The 24652-nt window shown below is 42.2% G+C and overlaps 1 protein-coding gene across 1 annotated transcript; it reads right to left on the bottom strand.

Moving 5' to 3' along the window:
* Window positions 1–244: 244 nt before the first annotated feature.
* On the bottom strand, window positions 245–22884 carry gtf3c1 (general transcription factor IIIC subunit 1). The gene is made up of 39 exons (XM_084557147.1): window positions 22458–22884; window positions 21635–21844; window positions 21340–21516; window positions 21082–21228; window positions 20412–20508; window positions 20199–20322; window positions 19032–19214; window positions 17264–17379; window positions 16293–16345; window positions 15840–16195; window positions 15434–15558; window positions 15220–15329; window positions 14982–15135; window positions 14645–14748; window positions 14187–14293; window positions 13463–13837; window positions 13183–13328; window positions 12988–13085; window positions 12787–12883; window positions 11018–11201; window positions 10817–10916; window positions 10296–10428; window positions 10028–10115; window positions 9862–9923; window positions 9232–9340; window positions 8982–9124; window positions 8598–8740; window positions 8429–8513; window positions 8222–8334; window positions 8089–8148; window positions 7909–8002; window positions 7602–7774; window positions 3639–4298; window positions 3278–3417; window positions 2129–2233; window positions 1743–2032; window positions 1098–1648; window positions 822–1008; window positions 245–742 (listed from the first exon to the last, which is right to left on the bottom strand). The coding sequence occupies exons 1-39, from the start codon at window positions 22676–22678 to the stop codon at window positions 530–532; spliced, it is 6633 nt and encodes a 2210-aa protein (XP_084413273.1). The 5' UTR covers window positions 22679–22884; the 3' UTR covers window positions 245–529.
* Between the last annotated feature and the right edge of the window lie 1768 nt (window positions 22885–24652).

Here is a 24652-nt window from a genome sequence, read left to right as displayed (position 1 = left end):
GTTCTGACTTCCACTAGTTTTAGAAATGTTCGGGAATCCGAATGGGACTTTATGTAAGTGATTACAAAACCATGTGAGATAAATTTTGACACCTGGCAACAGAAACAACAAAAGCTCTGCCAACATCAATAAGCAGGCACGCTCAGAATAAATCCAACACAATAGATGGTGCACCTTACACAAAGCGCCATGACCTAACAGTTCGGACCTGGTTGACCTGCTGCACTCAAACACAATAATAGATTCAACAATAGAGTAAAGAAGGCCGATCTTGGCAATGTGATTTGTTCTGAAAAAATTTGACCACGTTGCTGCAACAAAAGTGTAAGTCACGTATGTTTTTATTTATAATTTTAAGTTAAAGTACAAGCAAATGGAACATAAAAAGATCCGCAAAGAAAAGAAAAACGTACAAAGAAACAAATGTGTTTTCAAAAATCACCTTATTTACATATAACGAAAGTCTGCATTCACTTCGAGAACGGGTGAAAGGAGGTAAGTGCAGCCCAGGGGAGGCTAACGAATACTTTCAGGGCACGCAGTAGTTCCAGTGTCGTTCGTTGGGTAACGCCTGGCAGAGCTGCAGGCAGCAGCTGATGGTGGGCTCGTAAAACACAGCGTCCGGTTCCTCGATGTCCGCTTTCTGTTCTTTTATCTGACACGCAGGAGAGCGGGCGAACAGAGAGGGCTTGGGACGTTTGACCAGAGTTTTCTTTGTCACGCAGCCCATCTCTATGAGCGCCTGCGGAAGAGAGGGTGAAACATCAGCTGTAATGCTGCTTCACATCAACAGCGACGGCAAAGAGAGTGAGTCTATTTACCTGCATGAGGTCCAGCACCACCACTGGCTGCAGCAAATCTTTGTAGTGCTCCACCAGCGCCTGCTGGGTGAGTCCGGGCCGAGACATGACGTGGTAAAGAAGGGCCTCCAGCATGCCCTTACACACCTGCTGGTTCAGCTTGCCGTCAACCATGCGCCACGGCCGGCTGATGAAGCTCATGTTTTCACTGTGAGGAGAGATTGAAGATTGATAAATAAAGATGAAACAGCAGAAATAAGATAATTGAAAGAAAAATGCACAAGAAGTGATACTTACTCATCATCAGCTGATCCTGAAGGTGAAGAGCATGCCTCCTCTTCTCTTTCATTGTCTAAGCTGCCCTCTCGGTCACTCTTTTCTTTCTCTTGTTCCTGTCTTTTCTCAGTGTCCACGTTCTCCTGTCCTGCCTCCTCCTTCTCCTCCTCCTCTCTTTTCTCCTCAGGCTCCGTCTGCCTTCCTCCCTCCTCTTCCGTGTTCAGCATCTTCTCCCCTCTCCCCACGTCGGCCTTCTCAATCTGTTCCAGCTGCTCTCCCTCACCGAGCTTCTCTCTCGCAGCACCGCTCGACGCTCCACCCTGGTCCCCCGCGTCAGCGCTCGCGTCTCCGTCCACGTGTGTTTTTTTAGCCGGTGTCTCCTCCGTCTCCTGAGGGACGATTCTGCTCCTTCTCTTGCGCATGAAGGCGAGGTTGTGCTTTTTCTCCGGAAAGCGTGACTGCGACCTCTGCTTTGAGTTTACGGTCAGCAGCCACGCTTCAGCGTGCTGCATGAGCACCCAGCGGACGCCCATGCTCCCGACTCTTACCACCTGACCTTCTTCTTGTAGATCCTGAGGTAAAAAGACAGGGATAGGGGTTTAGGAGACAGTCAGAAAAGACAACAATAATGCAGCCTCAACTAATATGAGCTGTGCATGCGTTCACCTTCATATACTGCTCCAGGCTCCTGGTGCGTCCAGACTGGGGCACATTCAGGTCCGTAAGAGCCTCGTGGAGGTCATGCATGTCCAAACCGTTCTCACCAGCTTCCTCTAAGCTCCTCCTGAGCTGAGCGCACGCTTCAAGGTCCTCAGGGCTGTATCCTCTTTGCTCAACAAAACGCCCGTCACACTCCTCCACACTGGGAGGAGAAGAGCGGGATGAGCGTACGGAGTAGGTTAGGATGGAGGGCAGCACGGATGGGCCACATTTAGTCAAGTCCGGCGGTGTGGAGTCTAAAAATTAAGGGGAGAAAAAACAAAATGGATGAAAAATGATTCCCTGCAGATTAAACAGACTTTGTACTAAGTCTTGAAAGCGTTTATACTTACTCTCCGTGCTGAACACGCTGTGAGCCGGTGTGTTGCGCAGCTGCAACCTCATCGTACATGACTCCATCACAATGTTATCGTTGGGGTTGAGGTTACGTAGTTTGACTAGAAAAAAAAACAACAACAAATTAATTAGACAGAACAATTTACAAATCTTGTAATAGACCGGCGACCTGTCCAGGGTGTACCTCGCCTCTCGCAGTTACAGATAATTTAATGAATTTATAAATCTGGACAATGCAGCAGTTAACAATCCATCCCACACATTTAAATCAAACAATAAACACAATACAGACACTTTCCTCTCCCGGCAATATCCATTTTCACCCAATTCTCCTATTTTATTTCTTACACTTTTTCCAAACTGGAATTGCGGGGACGGCGAGTGGACATATTTGACAACATCGACAAAATTAGACGGGATTGAGGGAGAGGTTGAGTCTGGACCATCTTTAGCTGCACAAATGGTCTAAGACAGGGGTCTTCAACATTTTCCAGGCCAAGGACCCCCAAACTGATGGAGAGGTGGAGCAGGGACCCCCTACTTATGTGTATTTAAAGACATTTAAATTTATGGTAAAAACTTTCGCGACCCCCCTGCAGCACCTCCGCGGACCCCCGAGTCGTCGCCGACCCCATATTGAAGACCTCTGGTCTAAGAAATGCAAAGGAATGGAATCAACAGGATTGTATAAGACAGCGTGGGTAGAAGATCAACTCCTCACACTTGAATAAAACAGACTTAAAACCACCTTTGCTACAACATCTCTGCTTGTACGCTGCATCAAAGTCAAGGCAAAATATTGTACTGTCGCTTCTATTTCAAACAGACCGTGTGCAAGACACTTTGAGTGTGTCCCATTATCTCTCGATAACAACGTCCTGTTGCAGGGAAACAAGTCACTGCCGCTGGCATATCAGTAGGAGTGGCGTGTGGCTTGTGGCCTGTCAGTGCAGGGAAACAAGCCGCTGCCACTGATATGCCAATATTGAAGTGTTGTGTGAGTCAATAAACTAACCAAGAATGTAGAATAATGATAAACACGAAGACAATATGCTTTACTTTTAAGCCGTGCCCCAGGAAAAGCCACGGCAAATTAATAACACGTTATAAAAACAGTCGTCTGTCGGAGAAAAGCAAAGCTTCACCTATCCCAGGAGAGCAGTATCCTCGCATCATCAGGTAGTTGGTGTGCGAGGCTTGGTGTGCTTTCACCTGCAGCTTCTTTTTGCCCTCGCACTCCTCACCGTCGTCGTCGTCATCTTCTTCCTCCTCCAGCGCTGCCATGCTGAAAAGAAAGAAGTCGTTTTTACTTTTTAGTACGAATACGTTGCCTCAGGTGTAGATTTAGTTGTTTTCTCTTTGGGTTAGCTGGTATATACTGTACTGTGAAATATTCCTCCTCCTCTGACTGATTTGAATTACTTTAATGTCACTTGAAATGTGCACTGTGCAGTAGACATCACAGGCAGCATTACAGTCTCTCCACATACACGAATAATAATTCACCTCTTAACTACATCGTTGTCCACCAGGTTGCTGTCCACCACCACCATCTGCTTAGGTATGGACAGGTACACACTCAGCAGTCCCAGAGACATCAGGCTGAGCGAGACGACGCAGGCGCCACCAGGAGAGTCCAGAGAGAACTGCAGCATCTCCGACACATCTGGAGGGCACTCTGAAGCTTGAGGTGCTGCCTTGGAATTGGCCGACCCTCCTGGCGGCTCTTCTTTGGGCAGATGATCATCTGTGTGCTCCTTGTTCGACGTGGCTTCAGACGAACCAGATGTAAGATGATCATCTTCTGTGCTTTTCTGCTCGTCTGACTTGCTCATGTCCTCAGTTTTCATATTGTTTACGTCTGCCTCCATTGACCTGTCTTCTCCGTCCGTCTGACTTTGGTTGTCTCGTTTCTCTGCGGCGTCTCCGTCGGGCCTCTCCGCTTCGCTCGCTGGCCTGTCTTCTTCTTTTCCTCCACTTTGTTTTTCTTTTCTTTTCGACGCAGCTCTTCTTTCCAACGCTTCCTCCCCGCCGTGCGACCTTTGTTCAGTTTCATGGTAAATCTGAGTAATGGGCCAGTCATCTCTGGTCCCGTTGTCAATTAGACGCCTTAAGAAGCAGAAGGAGTCAGTGCACAGCGAGTAAGGAAGGCGCCACGAAAAACACCTATCAGGAAGGAAGAGGAAAAAGTTGGGTCAAACGTTTTGCCTTCGGACAGAAGGCAATGCAGAAAACCTTGAAATCTGGAAAAAGCTTCCTTTAATTTAAAATTCTGTTCCTGTCACAGCTCAACATGTAATCTTTTAAGCCAGAAAAATGTCATAATGATTTAACTGTGTGCTTTGAACAGGAGTACACAAGTGAAAGTGGAGGCTAAAGCCTGATATCCCTTTTCCTAAGTAACACAGATCTGCTTTCATTTCTGTCGCAGTCTTGAAGGAAATTGTTTTTGATGGTAGAAATTTTGGCACAAAATGACTTACTGGTGCCTGCCAAGCAAAGCCGTATTAGAAGTGTAAAGAAACAGGAAGCAGCTTTGCTGTTATGGATGACTGTCACCAGTGAATTACATTCCCTCTCACAGTATTCACCCATGTGGATGTTTTTTATTCCTTACTGCTTTTATAAATGAATTGTGGTTAATTTCTTATATCACCAAAAAAATAAAAACAAAAATCTCAATCCCAATTTCTTACAAAGCACACTAAGCAAGCATAAATATTCACCTCCCTCCAGTTATTATTTTATAGATGCATCTTTGGCTGCAATCACAGCACTTAAAAAATCTAAATCACTCAGACGCCAGTTCTCTATTGGGCCGAGGTGCGGGCGTCGTCTCTGCTACGACGGATCATTCACTTTGTTGTCTTGGAAACGTCTGTGTGTTAATTATGCTTCAGGCCATTGTCTTGGTGTAAATAAATCTCTTCCCATGATGTAGTCCTCTTGCAGACAGACTGTCCTCCAGGATTTCCCCGCATTGTGCTGAATTCGTTTAACCCTCAACATTTACAAGACATCAAAGTGTGTATGCGGTGTCGAGTGGGCTTTGGTGTCCGCCAAGCATAGTGTGTAGTCTGATGGCTAAAAAAATCTTAATTTTGGCCTCGTTAGACCCACAAGCATTTAGGTGAACTCTGATCAAAAATGGATATAAGATAAGAAAAAAGGTATTCTGGGTCTTGGGTATCAGGCACTCATTAAATACGACAAAGGTAGACCTGCTTTCAAAAGCAGAGACTGGACTAATGATTTAAACATGGACGTCGACGAGGCGATATGGGAACGGATATGGGAATCGGCAAACAACATCTCGGTCTGTAATAGGACAAGAGAAACTCTGTTTAGACTTCTTCACTGTTTACAGATCACTCCTTAGTTTAGACACAAAGTGGATGACACTAAATCAGAATTGTGCACTAAGTGTAATGTCGAGTTAGGGAGTTTTATTCATTGTGTCTGGATGTAGAAAATCGAGTACATTTAACCATTAAACCTAAAAAAGACCCGGTTTGTCTATTGTTTGGACTGACGGACACACAACTTAGAAGTGCACATTACAAAATTCTTCTTCTCTTTTCTCACTTTTTGTGCAAAGAAGAACATATTGGGAAGAACTGAAGTGGATAGACTGGAAACCCCCCACAATAGCGGGATGGCATAAGGCAGCGGTGTCAAAATCATTGTAGTTTGGAGACCACATACAGCCCAATTTAATCTCAAGCGGGCCGGACCAGTAAGAACAAGAAGACAAGACAACAAGAACAAGTAAATTATTATAATTTCTTATTATTAAGAAATTTTTTAAGTAAAATAAGTGCAATTTGGGCACTGTCTGCTGTTGAGTCCAGTGTTGCCTTCTGTCCACTTCTCTGACTAAAACAGCGGACAAATTAGGGATATTAGTCATTTTCATTGAATTTTCACATTTTCAATGCGAATTGATGCTGCGGGCCAGATTAGACCCTCTGGAGGGCCGCTTTTGGCCCGCGGGCCGTATGTTTGACACCAGCGGCATAAGGTTATTTTTGATATGTTACACCTATGGAATACTTAACATACGGAGGTTTTCTATGAAATCAGGTCCCCATTCCTTACTGATATTGGTACAAGACTAGCTGCCATTGTGTTGAAAGGCCTGGTGGACCATAAGTGAAAAAATACAGTATGGGTCAACACATAACGGGGCTTCCTCCGTGATGCTGCTGTGGTGGATCGTAAAAACTGCATGCTGTCTTTAGGGGGATTCCCCCCCCCCACTCTTACTTCTGTGTATCATGTATGATTCTTTTGTTTATGAATGATATGGCCTCATCCCCTGTTGTTATGGTTGTTTTTGTGGCTGTCTATGTTGGTCTGCGTTTATGTATATTTGGTTACTCATATGTGAAGGAACAGAAACTGTACTTCTTTACTTTTTGTCCATTCACGTCTCCAGCCTGTTGCTCTACATTTATAAATTGTTTTTCTCGTGGAAAATTCAATATGAACAGCTGTGTGCTGCTCATACTAATATATATTTTTGCTCAAGAGTGAGACATCAGTCTTTGAGGACAAATGCAGTGTCCCATGCGGATTGGCTGGAGCCCAGGATTGGCTGTTCAGGAGGCTCAGCCGATTTAAATAGTCTGACTCTCAACCGCCCAAGAGATTGTGATTGCTGATCATGATGAGCTGTATGTTGTGGAACTTTTTTTCGTGTGCCTTGTAACTTCAGTGAGTTTTTTGAGTGTGTCCCTTACAGACGTCTTTTTTCCTGTGAGTGTGAATTATATTAGGAAGCAGAAGGGGTGAACTGCCATTTCTTTTCAAATCCGTTTTCTCCTGTTTTTGGTAAAGTTAGACAGTTAGGTTTAGAGAATGTCTTTTTCTTCAGTTTTATTTGCATTTAGGATTTAGTTAGATTTTGAGAACCAGGTAGCTGGGTTTTTGTTTGTTGTTTTGGCCTGAGTTCACCCTGAGGACAAGCTTCATCAGTTGCTGTATGTGATGTAGAGTCTCTCCCATCTCAGCTGCTGAAGGTTTTAACTCTTTCAGGGTAGTTATAGGTGTGTTGGCGGCAAATTTAAAACATCTGGATTAAAGATCGATGTGAACTGTACGAGGTAGAGACATTCTCTAATGATCAGAGACGCCGTAATCCGTTCTGTTTTCTCTGGTCTCCATAACGCATTATGTCATTAGAGCTGGATGAAATGTAAAAGAAAACGTTAAATGGTACAGCACTATATATAAGATGGTGAGATAGAACCTGCTCTGTTATAAACAATAGTTATTCAGACGGTACGGTACATGATTAATTCCTGCTGGAGTCAGGAACTCTGGTACAAAACATTAAAAAGGAAACACGATACAATACAGATTGTCGCTTACAATGAAATCTGGTAACATGAGAAATAGAAATACTTATTCTCGCCAGTTTTGGTGATGCAAGTAATGAATTGAGTCTTTCCTGAGGTGGGCGTGTACCTGTAGTAGGACTGGGAGAGCTGGTAGGACATGGGCAGGATGGGCAGCGCTCGGTTTTTCTTTGGCCCAAACGGCTGACTGACCCGACGGCGATTGATGAGCCCCCTCTTCCTGCACTGGATGAACACTTGGCAGAGCAGCTCCTGGTTGTACTGACTGTACATGTGGAAGGTCTAAGAGAGAATTAGAGGAGTAATCAGATGTTTGCATGTGTTTTTTTTCTTCTTATTCTTAGCATTTTTGTTGTTATGTTTTCCAATGTGTGATTATTTAGAAATAAAACCAGAGACTGTGAAGAGGGCGGCACCTGAAAGGATCTTGAGGACTTCATCTGACTGTTGGTCATGGCCAGAGTGCTCTGGATCAGGTTATGCAGCACTGTGGCATGAATGTCATCAGTGCTGCGGAGGAGACACACGAACCGACATTAGTTGCAGTCGTTATTTTAAATGAAATAATATCTAAAAATCAAAATCTGAATCCTTACCAGGTGAGAGTGTCTTTGCATGAGACCTGTTTTCCGTTGTCTATTGCAGAAACCTTAAACCTGTAAAGAACATACTGTGTTACATTAAACTCACCGTCTGAAGGCAAGGAATCAAACCTCCACCTCTGCTTACCGAGAGAACAGCTCCTGTTTCGTGTCAGGAATGATCATCTCGTGGGCGCTCATGACGGAGCTGAACTTCTGTCTGAGCAGCCTGATGTACTCAGAAAACGCTTTGACACAATCCTTAAACAGCACAGATGGAAATATTCAACTCTCAAGACAAGAGTCAACTTCAAACTTTAATAAAAAAACAAAAAAAAACAAAACAGAAACACACCTCTGGTTTATCGGGGTCAACAGGTTTCTTCTCCTCCAACACTCTCATCATCGTTTTATCCTGGTAAACCTCAGCCAGACAGATCCTGCATCGAGTATGAAATCTAAATAAAACCGCACGACCGACCGTGTTTAAATAACCAACGTTGTTCATCTGTTATTGAACCAACCTGTAGTTCAGGAGCGTCTGGGGGTTTTTGAGGATGTATCTCGACCGCCGTGCGACAGAGAGAGATGTTTTATCTATCGATATGTCAAACTCTGTGTGGAGCAGGTCTCTTACCACACAGTGAGGTATGAATGGACGTTTTAACTGCAACACAGAAAACACCGTATGATTTAATCCGAACAAGTGAGAATTTAAAACAATTAACAGGACAAGAAGCAGTTTCTGTGAGTTTATTCTTGATCGTTCTACTTCTACAAGCAGAAACAGGTCTAGGTAATCGGTGACAAGTGGCTTCAAGAAGACACTGCTTTGTTTTCAAGGGTTACTGGAAGAAAACATTGAGAAAACACTGGCTTGATGTATTTGAGTGTGTGTGTGTGTGTACCTTGCTGTTGAGCAGGTGTGAAGCCACACAACAGAGCATCATCAACGAGTCTTCTTGTACAGACCAGAAGACCCTCTGTCTGGTCATCATTTTCAAAGCCCGGTGGTCGGCCTCGTCGCGGGCCGGGGTGCGTTTCTTTGGCTCTTCATGGCAGATGACACACAAGCACACAGAAACTGTGAGCTTTCCCCTCTGAAGCCCATAAAACACATGCATACATTTTTATTACGTTTTCCTGCACATGCCGTACCTTTCTTCTTCTTGCGCGGGGCCTTGACGACTTCCTTTTTGCTTCTCTTCCTCTTTTGTTTCTTTCCTCCGACCACGCGCTGGTTTCTGGAAGCGGGTTCGATGTCCACCTGTTTACAAAGAGACAGGAACAGAGAAGACAAACTGTTTGCACAAGACACAATTACGAGGCTGTGTTTTGAAAATAAGCAACTACAATATAAGCTTTACTGTTTATATTAGATAAATATAATATAATCAGACAAACCAACAAATAACATAATTGCTGAAGGCGTGATACAACTTTGAACACAGTTTCTTATAAAAGAAACTGATAAAATTGCGCTTTATAAGTAGGAATTGTAGACATATGTACTATATGATATTCAGTTGTTTCAAACCTAATAACATTTAGGAAGCGGTGGGTTGTAGTGTTGTTTGTTCACTCGACTTATATCACCAAGTTTTTAGCCAATAAATTAAATTATTTACCAATTTGTATAACGAAATATTGAAGTTCCTCAAATGGAGAATCGAATGAAATCTCCAGAATGATCAAAAGGTTATATCAACACATCTTAGGAAGTTTCAATCCGAGTGTAAATAAGGACAAAAAAAAAAAAGATAAGATGGAAATTGACAGAAAACATACCTCCACATTTTCTGCAACCAGTGGTCGCTTGGAGGTCACATAACGAGGTGAAGTGCTCTCTCCTGTTGTTATAGAGACTAGTGTTAATTTTAGGCCCAGTGTAATCAGGATTACAAACAGAAGGTGATTAAAAGCAGAAATTATCATTATGTTTGGGGGAACTCACCAGCTTTAAGTGCAATCCTGAGAGCATTTTTACTCAGGAGGCTTTTCAGTCTGATTTTGGTCTCCTCTGCCTCTAAACCAGTTGGATTCTAAAATAATAATAACAATAATAATATTAAAATGTATATTAATTCACTCTTTGTCACCGAATTAGATTACAATTAAGAATAAAATCACATTAGCTCAAAGAAAGATGAAAAAAGGCCAATACTGTCTGCACTGTCTGCACATGCATGTTTACATATTCAGCTTGTGTTTTAGCTACATACCCTCTTAACAGCAAGCAGGTGATTGGTCCACAGCCAGTTGCGTTTCAGATGAGCAAAGAACTCAGAGTCCAGACCTCCTGCTCCTTTACCGTCTCCTGGTATCGCCCCGTTATCACACACTTCTCGGCTGCCCCTGTGAACGATTCATTCGGTTAACTGTCAAAGCTTAATGATAATCATCTTGAGATTTGATTTTTTTCCATAGAGTGAGGGAAAAAAGCAAAGGGACAAGGAGAACAAGTTAAACGTATTGTGATCACTACTGAATCTTTATCTCATAGCAATATTCAAACTACAGTCAACTTAAAAAAAACACAGGTGTCACATGTCATAATGTCATTTAGACCCTTTTGCATAGAAGTGTCCAACTGCTAGCCCATGTACAATGTGCAGACTGACACATTATTTTCTGTACAAAGTACAAAAAAGAAATGGGCCATGCATGTGTTTTTCCTGCATTAGGTCCATGGCAGGACAAGTGAACACTCCTGCAGCTGATAGAGAAATCATAATCCACTTACTTCAGCAGGTACGACATTCCTACAAACACATTGCGTTCACGCACGAAGGGGGGAGGAGCAGCTTCCTCCTCCGTGGCGCTCCTCTTGTTACGAATTACCCCTAAAAATGCAAACGAGATGATTTTCAAGACATTTTCCGTATGATTACCAGAGCTCTGAAAGCGCACGTTGGCGTGATTTCATAGTTGTGTATGCACGTACCCAGCGGTGTGTTGAGGCAGACACACATCAGGTCAAACCAGTAGCTTTCCACGTCATCGGCGGTGTTGAATGTGTACTGACGCTTCTCAAACGGTTTGTCCGGTGACTCTGTGACCAGCCAGTAGTGAGGCTCAGCGCTGGTGGTGTCAACAATAGTGGCATTGCGTCTCAGGTACACGAACACCTGGATCAGAGAGGAGGGAAAGAAGATGAGATGTTTGAAAAGAGAACTCTTTAATGTTTTATATCCTTTGAGTAAGAATCTACACTTCTCATTACAGCCACATTCTGTAAGTCCTCCTATTAACTCACCAGCAGTTAAACTGAATGCTACAAACAGCTCCTCTGCTTTTTGTAAAAATACGATACAAGACTAGTTTTTCAAACATCTCATCCTCACCAAAGACCTATTCTTCTGACCCATATTTAATAATTATTTGTTAATATTGCTAATTATTATTACTTGGACTTATATTTTAGGGTGCTCTCCAGAGGTGTCAAGTAACGAAGTACAAATACTTCGTTACTGTACTTAAGTAGATTTTTCAGGTATCTGTACTTTACTTGACTATTTCTTTTTCTGACGACTTTTTACTTTTACTCCCTACATTTCTACACAAATATCTGTACTTTCTACTCATTATATTTGAAAAACAAGCTCGTTACTTTTTTAACCTCCACGTAAAAGACGTGACATGATCGGACATGACTAGAGCATCGGACTAGAGAAGGAAAGTCGACGATGCGCTTCCTGTGTTCTTCTTCTACTGTTTTGAACAGGCAGCCTGTTGGTTAGTTTGAGCTCTGCTGCCACCTAGTGACTGGAGGCGTGCTTATCGTTCAAGCATCAATAAAGACAGTAATACTGAAAGTCCACCTGACCCCACTATTTGAGAACTACTGGTCTAATGTGAAACAAACAAATTCAGGTATGGTGTGGTTTCTGTTGCTATCATTAGTTTTTTGAGGATTTTTTGGAAGCTAGTTTACAACATTAGCAATGCTATGGAAACACACCTTTTGATAGTTTATAGCTAACACTAGCTAGCGGTTTAAAAACAACAACCCAATAACCCTCAATTTATTATTAAAAATTATTCAGATGTTCATGCAGGACATCTGGTCAATTCAGTCTAGATTATTCTGCTAGAACTTTTTCATTTTGCAAAATTAACGGATGAATTGTTTCATTAATGGCAAAATCATTTTTACTTTTTACTTAAGTACATTTCAGAGCCTGTACTTTCTTACTTTTACTTGAGTAAAGGAGTTGAATCAGTACTTTTACTTTTACCAGAGTATTTTTTTACACAAGTATCCGTACTTTTACTAAAGTACAGAATGTGAATACTTTTGACACCTCTGGTGCTCTCACACCTAACTTGTCGTTCTGAAACCAGGACCCAGGTCAGTTTATGTGGGGGCTGGTGTGAACGCGACAATAACAATCAGTTCTGGGAGAACTGAGCTAAAACCAGTTGGAGGGTTTGCAATCGCTCCCCTGAGCTTTTTGTTTGCAGCAGAGAACACAAATTACACAAATGCCAGCGACACTCTCATCTGATGCTCATTTTTGATGCGATGAACCAAAATTAAATGAACTGTGACGACACTGCATCACATTACTACATTAGTTTTAATATTTATCTCCCTTATCAACTTTCCATTGATATTTTCTGTATTTCGGTGAACGGATGAGTGCAGCAATGAGATGAATGCAATCTTTATTTTTCATGTTTGCATTTGCAATGACAGACTGTGTTGTGTACCTGGTCTTTTTCCTTGAACTTCTCTGCAGGACCAAACTGCAGCAAACCCATGTAGATCAACCTCTGCAGGTTTTCATGAAACACAAAGATGTATTTCCTAAAACAAAGACAAATATACATTTAAAAAGTTTAATTTCACATTCTTCTTCTGGATTGCAGGTTACAGAGAGCGAGAGCAAGACAGAAAAGAAAGAAAGTCACCGTTTATAAAGCAGCTGTCTTTTCATGCTCGCAGGCAGCGCTCTCACGAGGTAATGTTGCTTCACAGGGTCGTTGAGATAATCCTCCAGTCCATCTACCTGCGGATAGAAATCCACAAACGTGTTCAGTTGCCAGTTTTATAATGTCGAACTATTTAGACGGCTTTGTCCCATAAAAAAAATAATTTAGACTCACCTTGTAATTGACCTGTATGACCTGCACGAAGATGGAGAGAGGCAGGCAGAGGAGCAGGTCGCCCACCATTGCCCAGCCACGGTTGTAGTCTTTTTGTACACGGACAGGAGGGACGAATCTCTTCCATGAGTCTTCATCAGCGTACACTATCAGAGACATGGAGAGAAGTACAGTAAAATGGTTAAGAACAAGAACAACTGAAGGAACAATCTGAAATCAAGAAATCACGTGCTGGATATGACAGAAACATATAAATGCATCAAATACGCAGCTCACTCACCTTTCATGTCAGCCTGAGGGTGACTAGATACGGATTTATCCTCCCCTTCATCCCCTGACGTCACATCCAAGTTAGGTAAGGTATAGTCTGCGGTTTGCTGGTCCACAGAGCCGCCGGCAGCAGCGTCAGACGACTGCGTTCGCCCGTCTGTGGAGTTTTCTGGTTCTTTCAGGTCCGGTTTGACTTGGCTATCTGGGTGTTTGGCGTCAGGGTCGGAGCTGCCGGGGTCAGCTGTTGTTTGATTGGTCGCGTCAGAGCCGGCCGGGGAGTCGTTTTGGTGAGGGTGCCCGTAGATCAGGTACCACAGGAAGTTATGAACAACACGCAGGCGATGCATCTTAGGTTGAAAGCCGAAGGTTTTACTCAGACCTCGGACTATAAAAAAAAAAAAGGACAAAGATTTAGGAATGAAATATCTGATCTTGTGGATGTTGCGTAAATGCACTTAGGCAAATTCAAATACAGTAGTTTTCTTGTAATGATAATCTTGATGACGAGAGATCCTCAGAAATTAAATTATATGGAGCTCACACAACCCACTCATTAGTTGGTCGACAGAAAAAATAAATGGATTGGATTGGTTGGATCTTTACGATTCAATATTAACCAAGCAACATGTTAAGAAATATGTGCAGTGAATGGTTTAAACCCTCTGCTATTATCCTAATATAGCAGAGGGGACAGACAGAGCATCTTCTTTGTATTAAATGATTGAAAACGGAACTTGTTGTTGGCTTGAAGTCGGAGTCATCCTTTATCTTTCCACTGGAAGCCTTCGACAGCTTCGATTGCTTTTCCAGGTCTTTGGCTTTCTCTTGGGCATGCTGCACCCTGGAAGAAGGAAGAGGAAGTCCAGTGAAATAAGATAAGAAGCAGTTGAATGGAGGTTTTTATCAAGAAACAGGATCCAATGTTCATGTTCTACATTAGTTAAGGAGTAAGTACATAGTGCACTCAAGTACTGTCCTGCAAGTCAGACTGTGGAGAGCAGAGGATCCATCATTTTGACATATGTAATTGGTTCTGTTTAATTTGTATAAAGTTTGTTAAAACGAACTGTGGCAGCACCTGAAACAAAAGCATGCAGCGAATGGCTGAAACGTGTCTTTACAAGATTCAGGTGCAGACTCCCGACCCAGCTCCAGCAGCACATCGAAAAAAAAAAAATAATTTTGTGCTCACCGTACGGCCGAGTAAGAGCTGGAGATTTTGAACCGGACCTGCTCTATAACTTCTTTGATCGCGTCGTCGCTGGGCTGAATAGATGGATGAACGATCATCTCAAGCTACACGTGCAACAGCGTCAGACGGACACAACACAGACACAGAGACAGAGAGAGAGAGAGAGGGGACAGTTTATATGTGATGTGATGATTGTCTAAGTGAGTCAAATGTGGCTTAAAATAAGAAGATATGTCAACAAACATTCTCCATTATTGGACTGGAACTGGTATCACAAGTGACCAGCTCTTTCCCCTTCTTGTCTCTGTACATTCATGGCTGTGATGCGTGCATGTACCTTCTTGGTGATCCCGTCCTGTATGACAGTGGTCGTGAAAATCTTAAGCAAGCCTTCTCTCGACAAACTGTTGACGAGGCGTACAATAGACTTCTTGCAGCACTTTGAACTGACGCCATCCTGCTTCTCTTCGTCATTGATCATCTTCTGCAGCCTATAAAAACAGGGCACGTTGAGATTTTTTACTCTCTCTCTACTACTGCGCGATAACACGATTTGACGCTTCAGGCAAACTCACGGGAAAAGACCCTCGATGATTCTGAAGTTACGGATGGCCTCCACAATCAGGTTCTTCCTCCGCAGAAGACGGTATGTCTCATGGGACCTAATCAAAGTCCCTTTGGGTGCCTGATGGAAGTACATTGAACGGTTACTTCCGCCATTTCACACAGATTACCATCAACCTATTGTAGCCGGAGGAAAAACAAAACACTGTAATCAACCGGACTCACCTTAAGCTCGGAAACACTTTTAACAACCCCAGGGTCGTCGTTTGTCGGGTTATCTTCTACATTCGACGTCTCATTCTGAGGCAAAGAGCTGGCACAGGTGGAGTTGGGTTGTTCCTCAGTCTCGGCTGGAAAATATGAAATTAAATATGAAAAAACAATGAATTTGGGTCAAGGCTAAATCATGTCTGCCCTTTGTTTTAGTTTTACGGACAAGAACATTACTGTTTTGGTCTAATCTGATGGTCTAAAACCTTCCTTGCTTTGGGCCAAAGAAAGCATCTTTCCCTCCATCTTTTACAGTTTCTGAAGTTCATCTTATCTCTGTTGTACACACACATTAACAGCAAAATGTCACCCAGACGGAAGTTGGAAAACACGACTAAGCAAAAGTCAAGTGAGCACTCACTCTTCTCCTCTGGTGAAGGCTGTACGATGGGACAGTCAGTCTGTGTTTTCTTTTCCGTTGCGACACCTTTTTCCTCTTCTGCCTTTCCTCTTTCTCGGTCTCCACGTCCAACCGACCCTTCATCCTCTTTTCCGTCATCACAGATTTCCGCCTCTCCATCTTTGCTTCTTTCTCCGTTTGTTTTTTTAATCCTCTTGGCCGCGGGAGTGCTGACGTCTTCTTTCGCCGTCGCCTCCGACGGCGTTTTGGGGCAGGTCGGGTCAGTATTTGATGTCTGTGGCGCGGAAGAGCAGAGGAGCTTCTTCCTTTCCTGCTCCTTAGCGAACTGCTTGAGCTGACCACTTACACCCACACACCTGTCAGGGGACGCGCGCAGAACAAGACTTAGTACAACACGACGCGACATAATGTGGTGTGAAACTAAGGATTAGTTGCTTATTTAGAGGTACGAACTTATGGCTGATGTATTTTGTAGTCCTCTGACGACCCTCATCCACCATGAATCCCTGTAAGACATCACACACATTACACATTTACAGTGTAATACAAAGCCTAATTTAATACTACTTAACTTCTAAAGCTTATTTTTGTACAAACCACATGTTCACACTGCTTCATCTCCAACCAAGAATAAACCAGACTATTTAAAATGTTTACTTGTACTTGTGCAAATGGCAATAAAGTCTATTCTATTCTTCTATTCTAATGACAGCGGCTGACGGGAATGTCTTGAATTGTGCTGGCATCTGGCCATAAACTTAATTATTACTGAACACTGTGGCTACAGAGGAAATGTCGGGGCGTCACCCTCTATCCTAAAGAATGTTTACATCCAGCTATTGTTGACACACAGAGGGATATTAAAGGCCTGGTAGAGGCAGTAAATGTAACATCAGGCGCTCACCACAGGCAGGGATGTAACTCATACACAATTTCTTTGACGATCCACGACCAAACGTCTGTTACCACACCTACAGCCACGTGTCTGCTCTAGCTAAACATATTTCCTGAAGGCAGCATTAACCGAAGAGCAGATTATCTGGTCATTCTGTATCGTCTGCATGTTTGCAGCTTATACAGTAGTTACAAATGCAAATGGCTGCATTTTCCACTCATAGAACTTCCCACCGTACTCCAAACACGCTTTCAAACTCTTATCGGATTACCATCGCAACCTGGCATGCCACCAGAGGAAGGACTTTCTTTGTGGCGAGAGGTCAAGTGGGTGGGAGCCCAAACATCCGACAATTCAAAGTTCGATCGCTCCAACCGCACATAGTCCAGTCTAATAGATTTACCAGCTTCAATGCCTTTTCAAGTAGTTCAGTGACACATTGAGGAATTGCGTTTTCAGAAAGGAGCAAATTTATTTGGATTGGCGAAAGGAAATAAAAAAAAAAAAAAAAGAACTGTCCAGATCTCACCTTAATCACACCATCCCTCTCCAGCTTTCGGCAGAGCATACGTGATTCAAGTTTACCGACGTTCATTCTAAACGAGATCCTGGTCTTTGGGATCCCATTTGTACCGGAGGCTAATACTGTAACAGACGGAGAAAACAAAGGCGAGAATTAATGCAATAAGCAACCACAGACAAACAGAGGCAGCATAATCCCTAACTTTCTGGGCACTGACGTTCTTATTTCCTTCATTTTTTCAAACACTTGTTACTGTAACTTATCACATCACCTGGGGCTGGTTGTACACGCAGGTCAGTTTTCGTTTCAAATCTTTTTTATTATCATTTCACAATGAAAACACACGAAACAGTGATACATTGCAGATGTATATCACAACAGTAACAAAAATGCCCTCCACAAAACATCCCAAGGTTGGGCTATTGCAGTTTCAAATGGTATCAGAAAACTGATGTCCCACAAAAATTTACATAGAAAAAAAAGGATTTTCAAGAAGCTTGAGGTAGAACATTGACCCCACCTACCCACCCACTCACCCCCAACCCCCTACCCCACCCCCTGTCTTTAGAGAAATTAGGTAGAAGGCACACAAAAGGAAGGAAACAAGATAGCGGATTTCCTTTTAGTTAAAGAAAAAAGGCAGTTGGCAGGCTTATCAAAATCAAAATCTTGAGCCTCTCGAATGACAAGGGTTCCTAATGTTCATGCTCTCCTGTTACAATCTATGCTGTATAAGAATCATGGAAATAGGTCAAAAAGGATTGCCAGGTCTTATAAAATTTACTCTCTGAGCCTCTAATTGAAAATCTTATCTTCTCTAGAGTAAGACAGTGCATAACACCTTGGAGCCACTGAATATGTGTGGGCGGGGCTGTCCCCTTCCATCTAAGCAGAATGGCCCGCCTGGCCAGAAGCAAGGAGAAAGAGATCACATGGCGCTCAGAGGAAGTCATCGGGGGAACATCATCCCTAGAAGCACCAAACAGAGCAATCATAGGGTTTGGATCTAGTTTACGCTTCAGAAGTTTCGAAAGAGTATGAAAAACTTCATTCCAAAAAACTTGTAATCGAGGGCACAGCCAGTACATGTGAAAAAGAGTGGCGTCCCCGGATTTACATTTGTCACAGGTAGGGGAGATGTCCGAGTATATGCTGGCTCGTTTGAACTTTAACATATGAGCCCTATGGACCACTTTAAATTGTATAAGGCAGTGTCTTGCGCACAGTGATGATTTATGGATCGATTTCAGGATCGAGTCCCAGCGTTCAGCTGCTATTGAATGTCCTAGGTCCTGTTCCCATGCAACCCTGGTCCGGTCCAGTGGGCAGGTCAGTTTTAAGAGCAGGCCGTGAATTAAACGCCCCAATGAGTTAACACAATCTTACGCCTAATCAGAGGCGGTGAACAGTACGAAGTCTTGGGCAATTTCCTGGTAAAAAAAATAAACAGGCTCCACCAGGCAGGCAGTCAGTCAGACAGGAAAGAGACGTGACTGACGGTAACTGACCTCAGCTTGGGAGTTCTATTTAATTCCCATTTGTTTTCTCTTTCGTTCTTTCAGGAATAGACTTCTATTCTGAGTCTAGCAGCAGGACAATGATTGGTCCCGCAGGACAAGGATGGAATCAAGGAAGGGTCACTCTGGTTTTTACAGTGATTACACAAGGTTGGATTTTTTGTATCATCACTTCCTCTGCACAGCAGGAAATTAACAAAAAGGATGAAATATCATTTTCACATACACAGTATCTCTGCTTTTTTGAACAAACATACCGATGTGATAGGCCTGTGACATGGCATCCCGCTCCATGAATCGCCCCTCTGAAGGGAAATCGCTTCTCCTCGCTCCGCTGTCATATTCTTCGTCGTCGTCGTCGTCATCGTCCTCTTCTTCGGTTAAGCCCTTCCTCGTGTATGGCTTTACCAGTTTCAAACAGCGCACAAGGACTTTACCACCTAAAAAAACAGTAAAAGCATTAATAGCAAAGATTTATACAGTCAAAAAACTCCAGACTGCTTGTTCACAGCCTCTTTAAAACAGGGGCCCTTCTGAACAAGGCTTCGTCTATTTACATCTTAGTCTTTTTATCAGTTTTTTCTCCAGTATTTTTCTCTGATTTCCTCTTCTTTCAACTATAATTTGACTTCTCAGCAGTCATTTGTGGCACACATTTGCGGCTATAATGGAGGGCTGTTGTGCTTAACTTCTATTACGTCAACAGAGCAGTTCATGATTTTTAGAACAAATTAAATGGCACCGGCGTCTAGACAGGCATTGTTGTGACTCGGCATTTTGATTAAGCAGCCTTGATTTTTTATTTTTTTTTTCCCTGCCATGCAGTTTTGTTTTTCCAAATCTCACTCTGGGCTGGTGGTGGGAACAACGTGACTTAGTGTATTTCAAAAAGTGTAGTGTGGAGCAGTGTTGTTCATCTGCACCTTTCAGTTGTGGAACTGTTACTGATATAATTATTTATATGTAGGGGCAAAGAAGGGCAAGAAAATGATCTATTGTTTTAGATTATTTCTTTTGGCTTCTGAATATGGTGAATTGTCGTATAGATGGTTAATTGAGAAAATGTTGCTGGTAAGTTCATTTGACAAAATGTTCACATATGTCAGAGATTGGATATTTGATCGGCCTGTATATAATTTCAAAAAGATGTTACATAAAAGTTATTTATTAAGAATTAAGCATATTCTTATTGTTAATATGTCAAAATGTGAGCAGAAAAACTAAACACAAAATTTAAATTTTAAAGTGGGCAGCAAAAAAATTACTAAAACGGTCAATGCTATCAAAAACGAAGGAATAATTATATTGTCATAAGTGGTTTGGTTCTGATTTCAATTTTATTTGTGATTATATCATTTTGATTTTATTACAGACGACGGTGACATGTCATATATTGTAATACAGTTGCTTAAGTGGAGCATTACCATTTTTTTTGGTGCAGGGTCCAGCGCTGGGATCCAAGTCCTCCAAAGGGTACTGGCAATACTCGACCAACTTGGCGCTTCGCATGTATTTTAATATACGCCTGAAGGTACATTCATTCACATTCTGCAAGAAAAACACATTATTTATTTACCACAAAAAAACAGAACAATGAGCACACAAACACCAGCAGACGCTTAGAGAGAGATACTCACAAGTTGTTCTTTGAGTGTCATTATAGAGGCAAATTGGCCGGGTAACGGCTGGAGTAAGTTGGACACGTACTCCATGAGTAGGTCGTACTTACTCCTCCTGAAAGAGCAGAAAGGGTAAAAAAGAGACAAACATAGGGAGTGGGCGTTAAGAGAGACGTACACATGTAAGGATGATATTAAATCTTAATATCTGTACAAGTAAGCCCCTGCCTGCCAAATTCACAATCAATGTAGGAATTGTGGTTCTTTGCATTCTTCAACTCTGTCAAAAAAATTGACAGCTCCCTAAAGATCACTTGTTTTTGAAAGTAAACACCGAAATTAGCAACCTTCCACTGACTACATTAGAATTAGACTCACAATTGTCCTTAGGGTATGCTGTTGGCATTTAGTTTATGTCAGACTCAAAATCAAACATTTAAAATGATTCTCATAAAAATCGCGCTTATTAAGAAACTACAGGGAGTTCTTGATTGTGGATGCTACAAACACATTTTTAGTCAATACACACAGATGAATTATGGTTCGCTATCTCTCTCCGGGCTTCATGTAACATAAATGATAGTAAGGATACATTTGCCTATGATGGCGTTGTGCTTTCACCAATTTGTAATCGGTAAATAACAACAGTAAAAGTGGGGAAAAAACAATACATGGACCAGAAACAGACCTGTTCACGTGGAAGCGTTTGAGCAGCAGGAGAATGGAGTGTTGCTGTTGGCCGGAGGGCTCCAGTCGTGTGACGTGAGACTGCATGGTGACCAGTTCATGTCTCACAAGAGACTTCCTCAAGTAGTGACACTTTCGAGCATCTATCCTGAACGAAACAAAACAAAAACATCGGCTGTTAAACGGTGAACGTCTAAACACTAGACAGAGTAAACACACAAGAGCAAGTGTGCCATTTAAGTGTGCTCATGCTTCCTACTTGAAAGCAGATCCGTGCAGATCCCTTTGAAGCTCTCCTTGCCACCGCGCTCGGCCCACTCTCTCCAACACGCAGTAAGAGTCATCAGTGAGCTTCAAATCAGGGTCGCTCTCAATACCGATCAGAGCCCGAAACCTGAGAGTCTGAGCTGCCACAACGACAAGTTTACGACCATATCTGAGAAAGTGAAAAAGAAAACATAAAATATTAATCATAATAAATATAGTGATGCACACAAAATGTAATATTTTATGTGCAGGTGCAAAACTCTACTGTTTAAACCATCTGTACAAACATTTCCAAAGCCTCCTCCAAGCTGACGAGCGGGGTGAGGGTGTTGGAGCGGACTTGCCCCGTGACGTCTTTCCTTTCTTTGAAGAGGGCGCATGAGCCCTGTATGCCATCCTTGTTTTCCTGAATAATGTGGACGGGGTAGATGTCTTTGGGCGGGCCAGAAAACTTCTGTTTTACTTCGATGCCCGTCTCCGGGTCGACGTCCTTAAACCTGGAAGCACGAAAGCAACACAAAATGTCCCACAATGTAAGAGGACGAAGAGGAGCACGTGTTTGTTCAGAAACCTGTAACGTGTCCCGTTTCTGCACTGAATAAAAGAAAATATTCTGGGCAAAAGGGATTTTCTCAGTCACAGTAGCATGAGTGATCTCTGACATTCAGAAATTTAAATATGATAGACAGATCAGGGAAATCCAGTGTCCAGTAGCTTCATCACATAGAAACAGATATGAAAGATATTTAAGTTTATAATAATAATAAAGTAAAGCTAAACAAAGACCACTACAAATGCTTATTTTGAGATCTTTTAGTTCATTCAATCCACATAAGGGTTGACAGACCAATTCTTGTTGAGATTCTGTCATTTCTGTGCAAAGGCTTAAACCAAAATAAGAAAACTACATCCAGCTTCCATACTGTTGATCAATCAGAAGAGGAGATATGAAGAGACAAAACATACAGATTGTAATTGGGAGCACAAACTAACACCTCAAAAGTGATTTCTAAAACAGGTTTAACTTAATTTAGGAGGGTCTGTTAAACAAAGAAGTAATAAAATGCCGTCAGATAACATGGCTTGAACTGATAACTGTCAGAAAATCACCTGTCAAACAGCACCACATCTTCTCTCTCCTCCGGGAGCTGGTAGAAGTCAAGGCCGCTGTTACAGGCGAGTGACTTCCAGAGAAACCCCTTGGTGCAGTCGTCGAGCTTGAGGGGAAACGCGGGCTGCCTGTTTTCTAGTCTAATCCAAAGACTGGGAACGGTTATCCCGTCCAGTCCCTCCAAAGCCACCTCGTCCTCAACTACGCTCAACGCATCCATCGCGTGCCGGCTAACTGTCAGCTAGCTAGCGAAGCATTAATAACTGCTCACTAGCAGCCTGTGTGCTCGCTTAAACCCCCATAAATTCACCGGATGATTCGTGCCTTAACGCGCTTTCGATTTAGATATTCGTGGCTGTGACAATAAAGTAAAACGTCTTTACAAAACGGTTCAGTGAAGCTACAGCTTTTTTTCAGACTGGTTTACAACTGTTTACGTGCTTGCGTCACGTGACCGCTCTTTTTCTTCTTCGTCTGTTTCTTGGCGGCTCATTAGCGCCATCTTGTGAGATTGGAGTGTGGACTTAATGTGGTACTGTCCAAACAATGTAAAGCCTTAGTTCAGCTATAGCAAGTCTTTAAGTTATTTCAGTAAGTCTATTTCAGTATCAGTCTACGGAGGACAATAAATAATGATAATAATAATAAAAAATAATGTTTTTCTGTTTTCTATGTGTCACAAAACTTACACCCACCAGCCGCATATTTACCCCATATTTATCCCACCCTCCCTCTTTATCACTTCTTATTTCTTCTACTTTATTTTGGATACTGTATCTCCTATCTTTACTTTCCCAGTTCCCGTCCTCATGCCTTTTCTTTCTTTTTATGAACTGATTTTAACTTCAGTCTTGTAATTTACTATGATACTTGATTCTAATCGTCTAGTTTTGCAGATTTGTCCTACACATCCCAGCGCCGGGATCCAGATGCATTTAACAGCTGTTTGCCTGTTTTGTGAATTCTGAAGATAGTTTGCGATGTTTCCTGGGTGTATGCAATTTCTGACAATGATTGATGCGCCACTAGAACTCCATTAAAACTTTTCTTGGTGTGACCTTTTCCCTCCGATTGAGTGCCAAAAGAAAAGCCGGCGGTTCCCCAGTAAATGTGCAGTTGATAAATGTTATGATTAAAATCGCCCTTTAATCTGAAATGAATGAACGCAACCTCTATTTTAACCTGGCACTGTGCGTCCCTCTTGAAAGGACTGCAGAAGAAATAAAATCCACAAGGTGGCGTTCAAGTACAGTTTCTGGATGATGTTCATAAGATATTTTATAGAAATTATGTTTTAATCACACTCATTTATTTTCTTTACAGAACAAACTCACGGTGAAAATGTACACTACTTAGCTACTAAACTACCTTTATCTTTACCACCACAAGTGGCTTAACTGTCTTACTTTCAACTGTATAAGCATCTTGATTATTTCACACTGTAGCACGGTACACTCCTTTGAGAAGGTCTACCTAACATTTTCAAGAGGTTTTGACTATACTTGCACAGTAGTTATGGAGGTAAATGCGTTGACTTAATGGATATGATTTGTCTCGGGGAGCTAACTCCATCTGCTGATGAAGACGGTCTCTTACAAGTGAGGTTGAGGATATGATTTTGGCATTTAGCTAACCCCGACTCCGAACCATTTATTGTTTTTCTCTGTGAAACACTTAAATATTGTACATTTTGTATAAAAGAGTCGTGAGGACACAGTTCACAACACTGGTAGAGGTATTTTGCCAGCTATTCCAACAGTTAATAATGGGATAAAGTATTAAAATGATGTTCTATGCCTGATTTTAAAGACGATTCATATTTAAATCTGATAATCAACGGTGGAATTTTTAAGTTATGCATTAAACATTTTCATTAAAGTGTGCACAATGAAAAAAAGAGCAATAAGCTGTTGTGCAGAACCGCAAAATTCTCTGTATGGCAGATTAACACTGGATTATTATTGCTAATACAAAACCATGTTAGAAGCATGTATATACTGTATACGGCATATATTTCTGAGATTCATATATTATTATCATACTAAATTGCACACAAGTGCAGTGAAGTAATCTCAAAATTGTCGTAGAGTAGAAAACATACTTCAGTGTAAGAGCCTGTACTCTACCACTGATCCTGGCAGTATCACCAAGAGATGATTAAATAGTATGTGCAGTGTCACGTGTTCAGTCCGAA

Source organism: Chelon labrosus (genome assembly GCF_963514085.1).
Source record: "Chelon labrosus genome assembly, chromosome: 2".
Lineage (NCBI taxonomy): Eukaryota > Metazoa > Chordata > Actinopteri > Mugiliformes > Mugilidae > Chelon > Chelon labrosus.
This window is presented reverse-complemented; position numbering and strand designations above follow the sequence as displayed.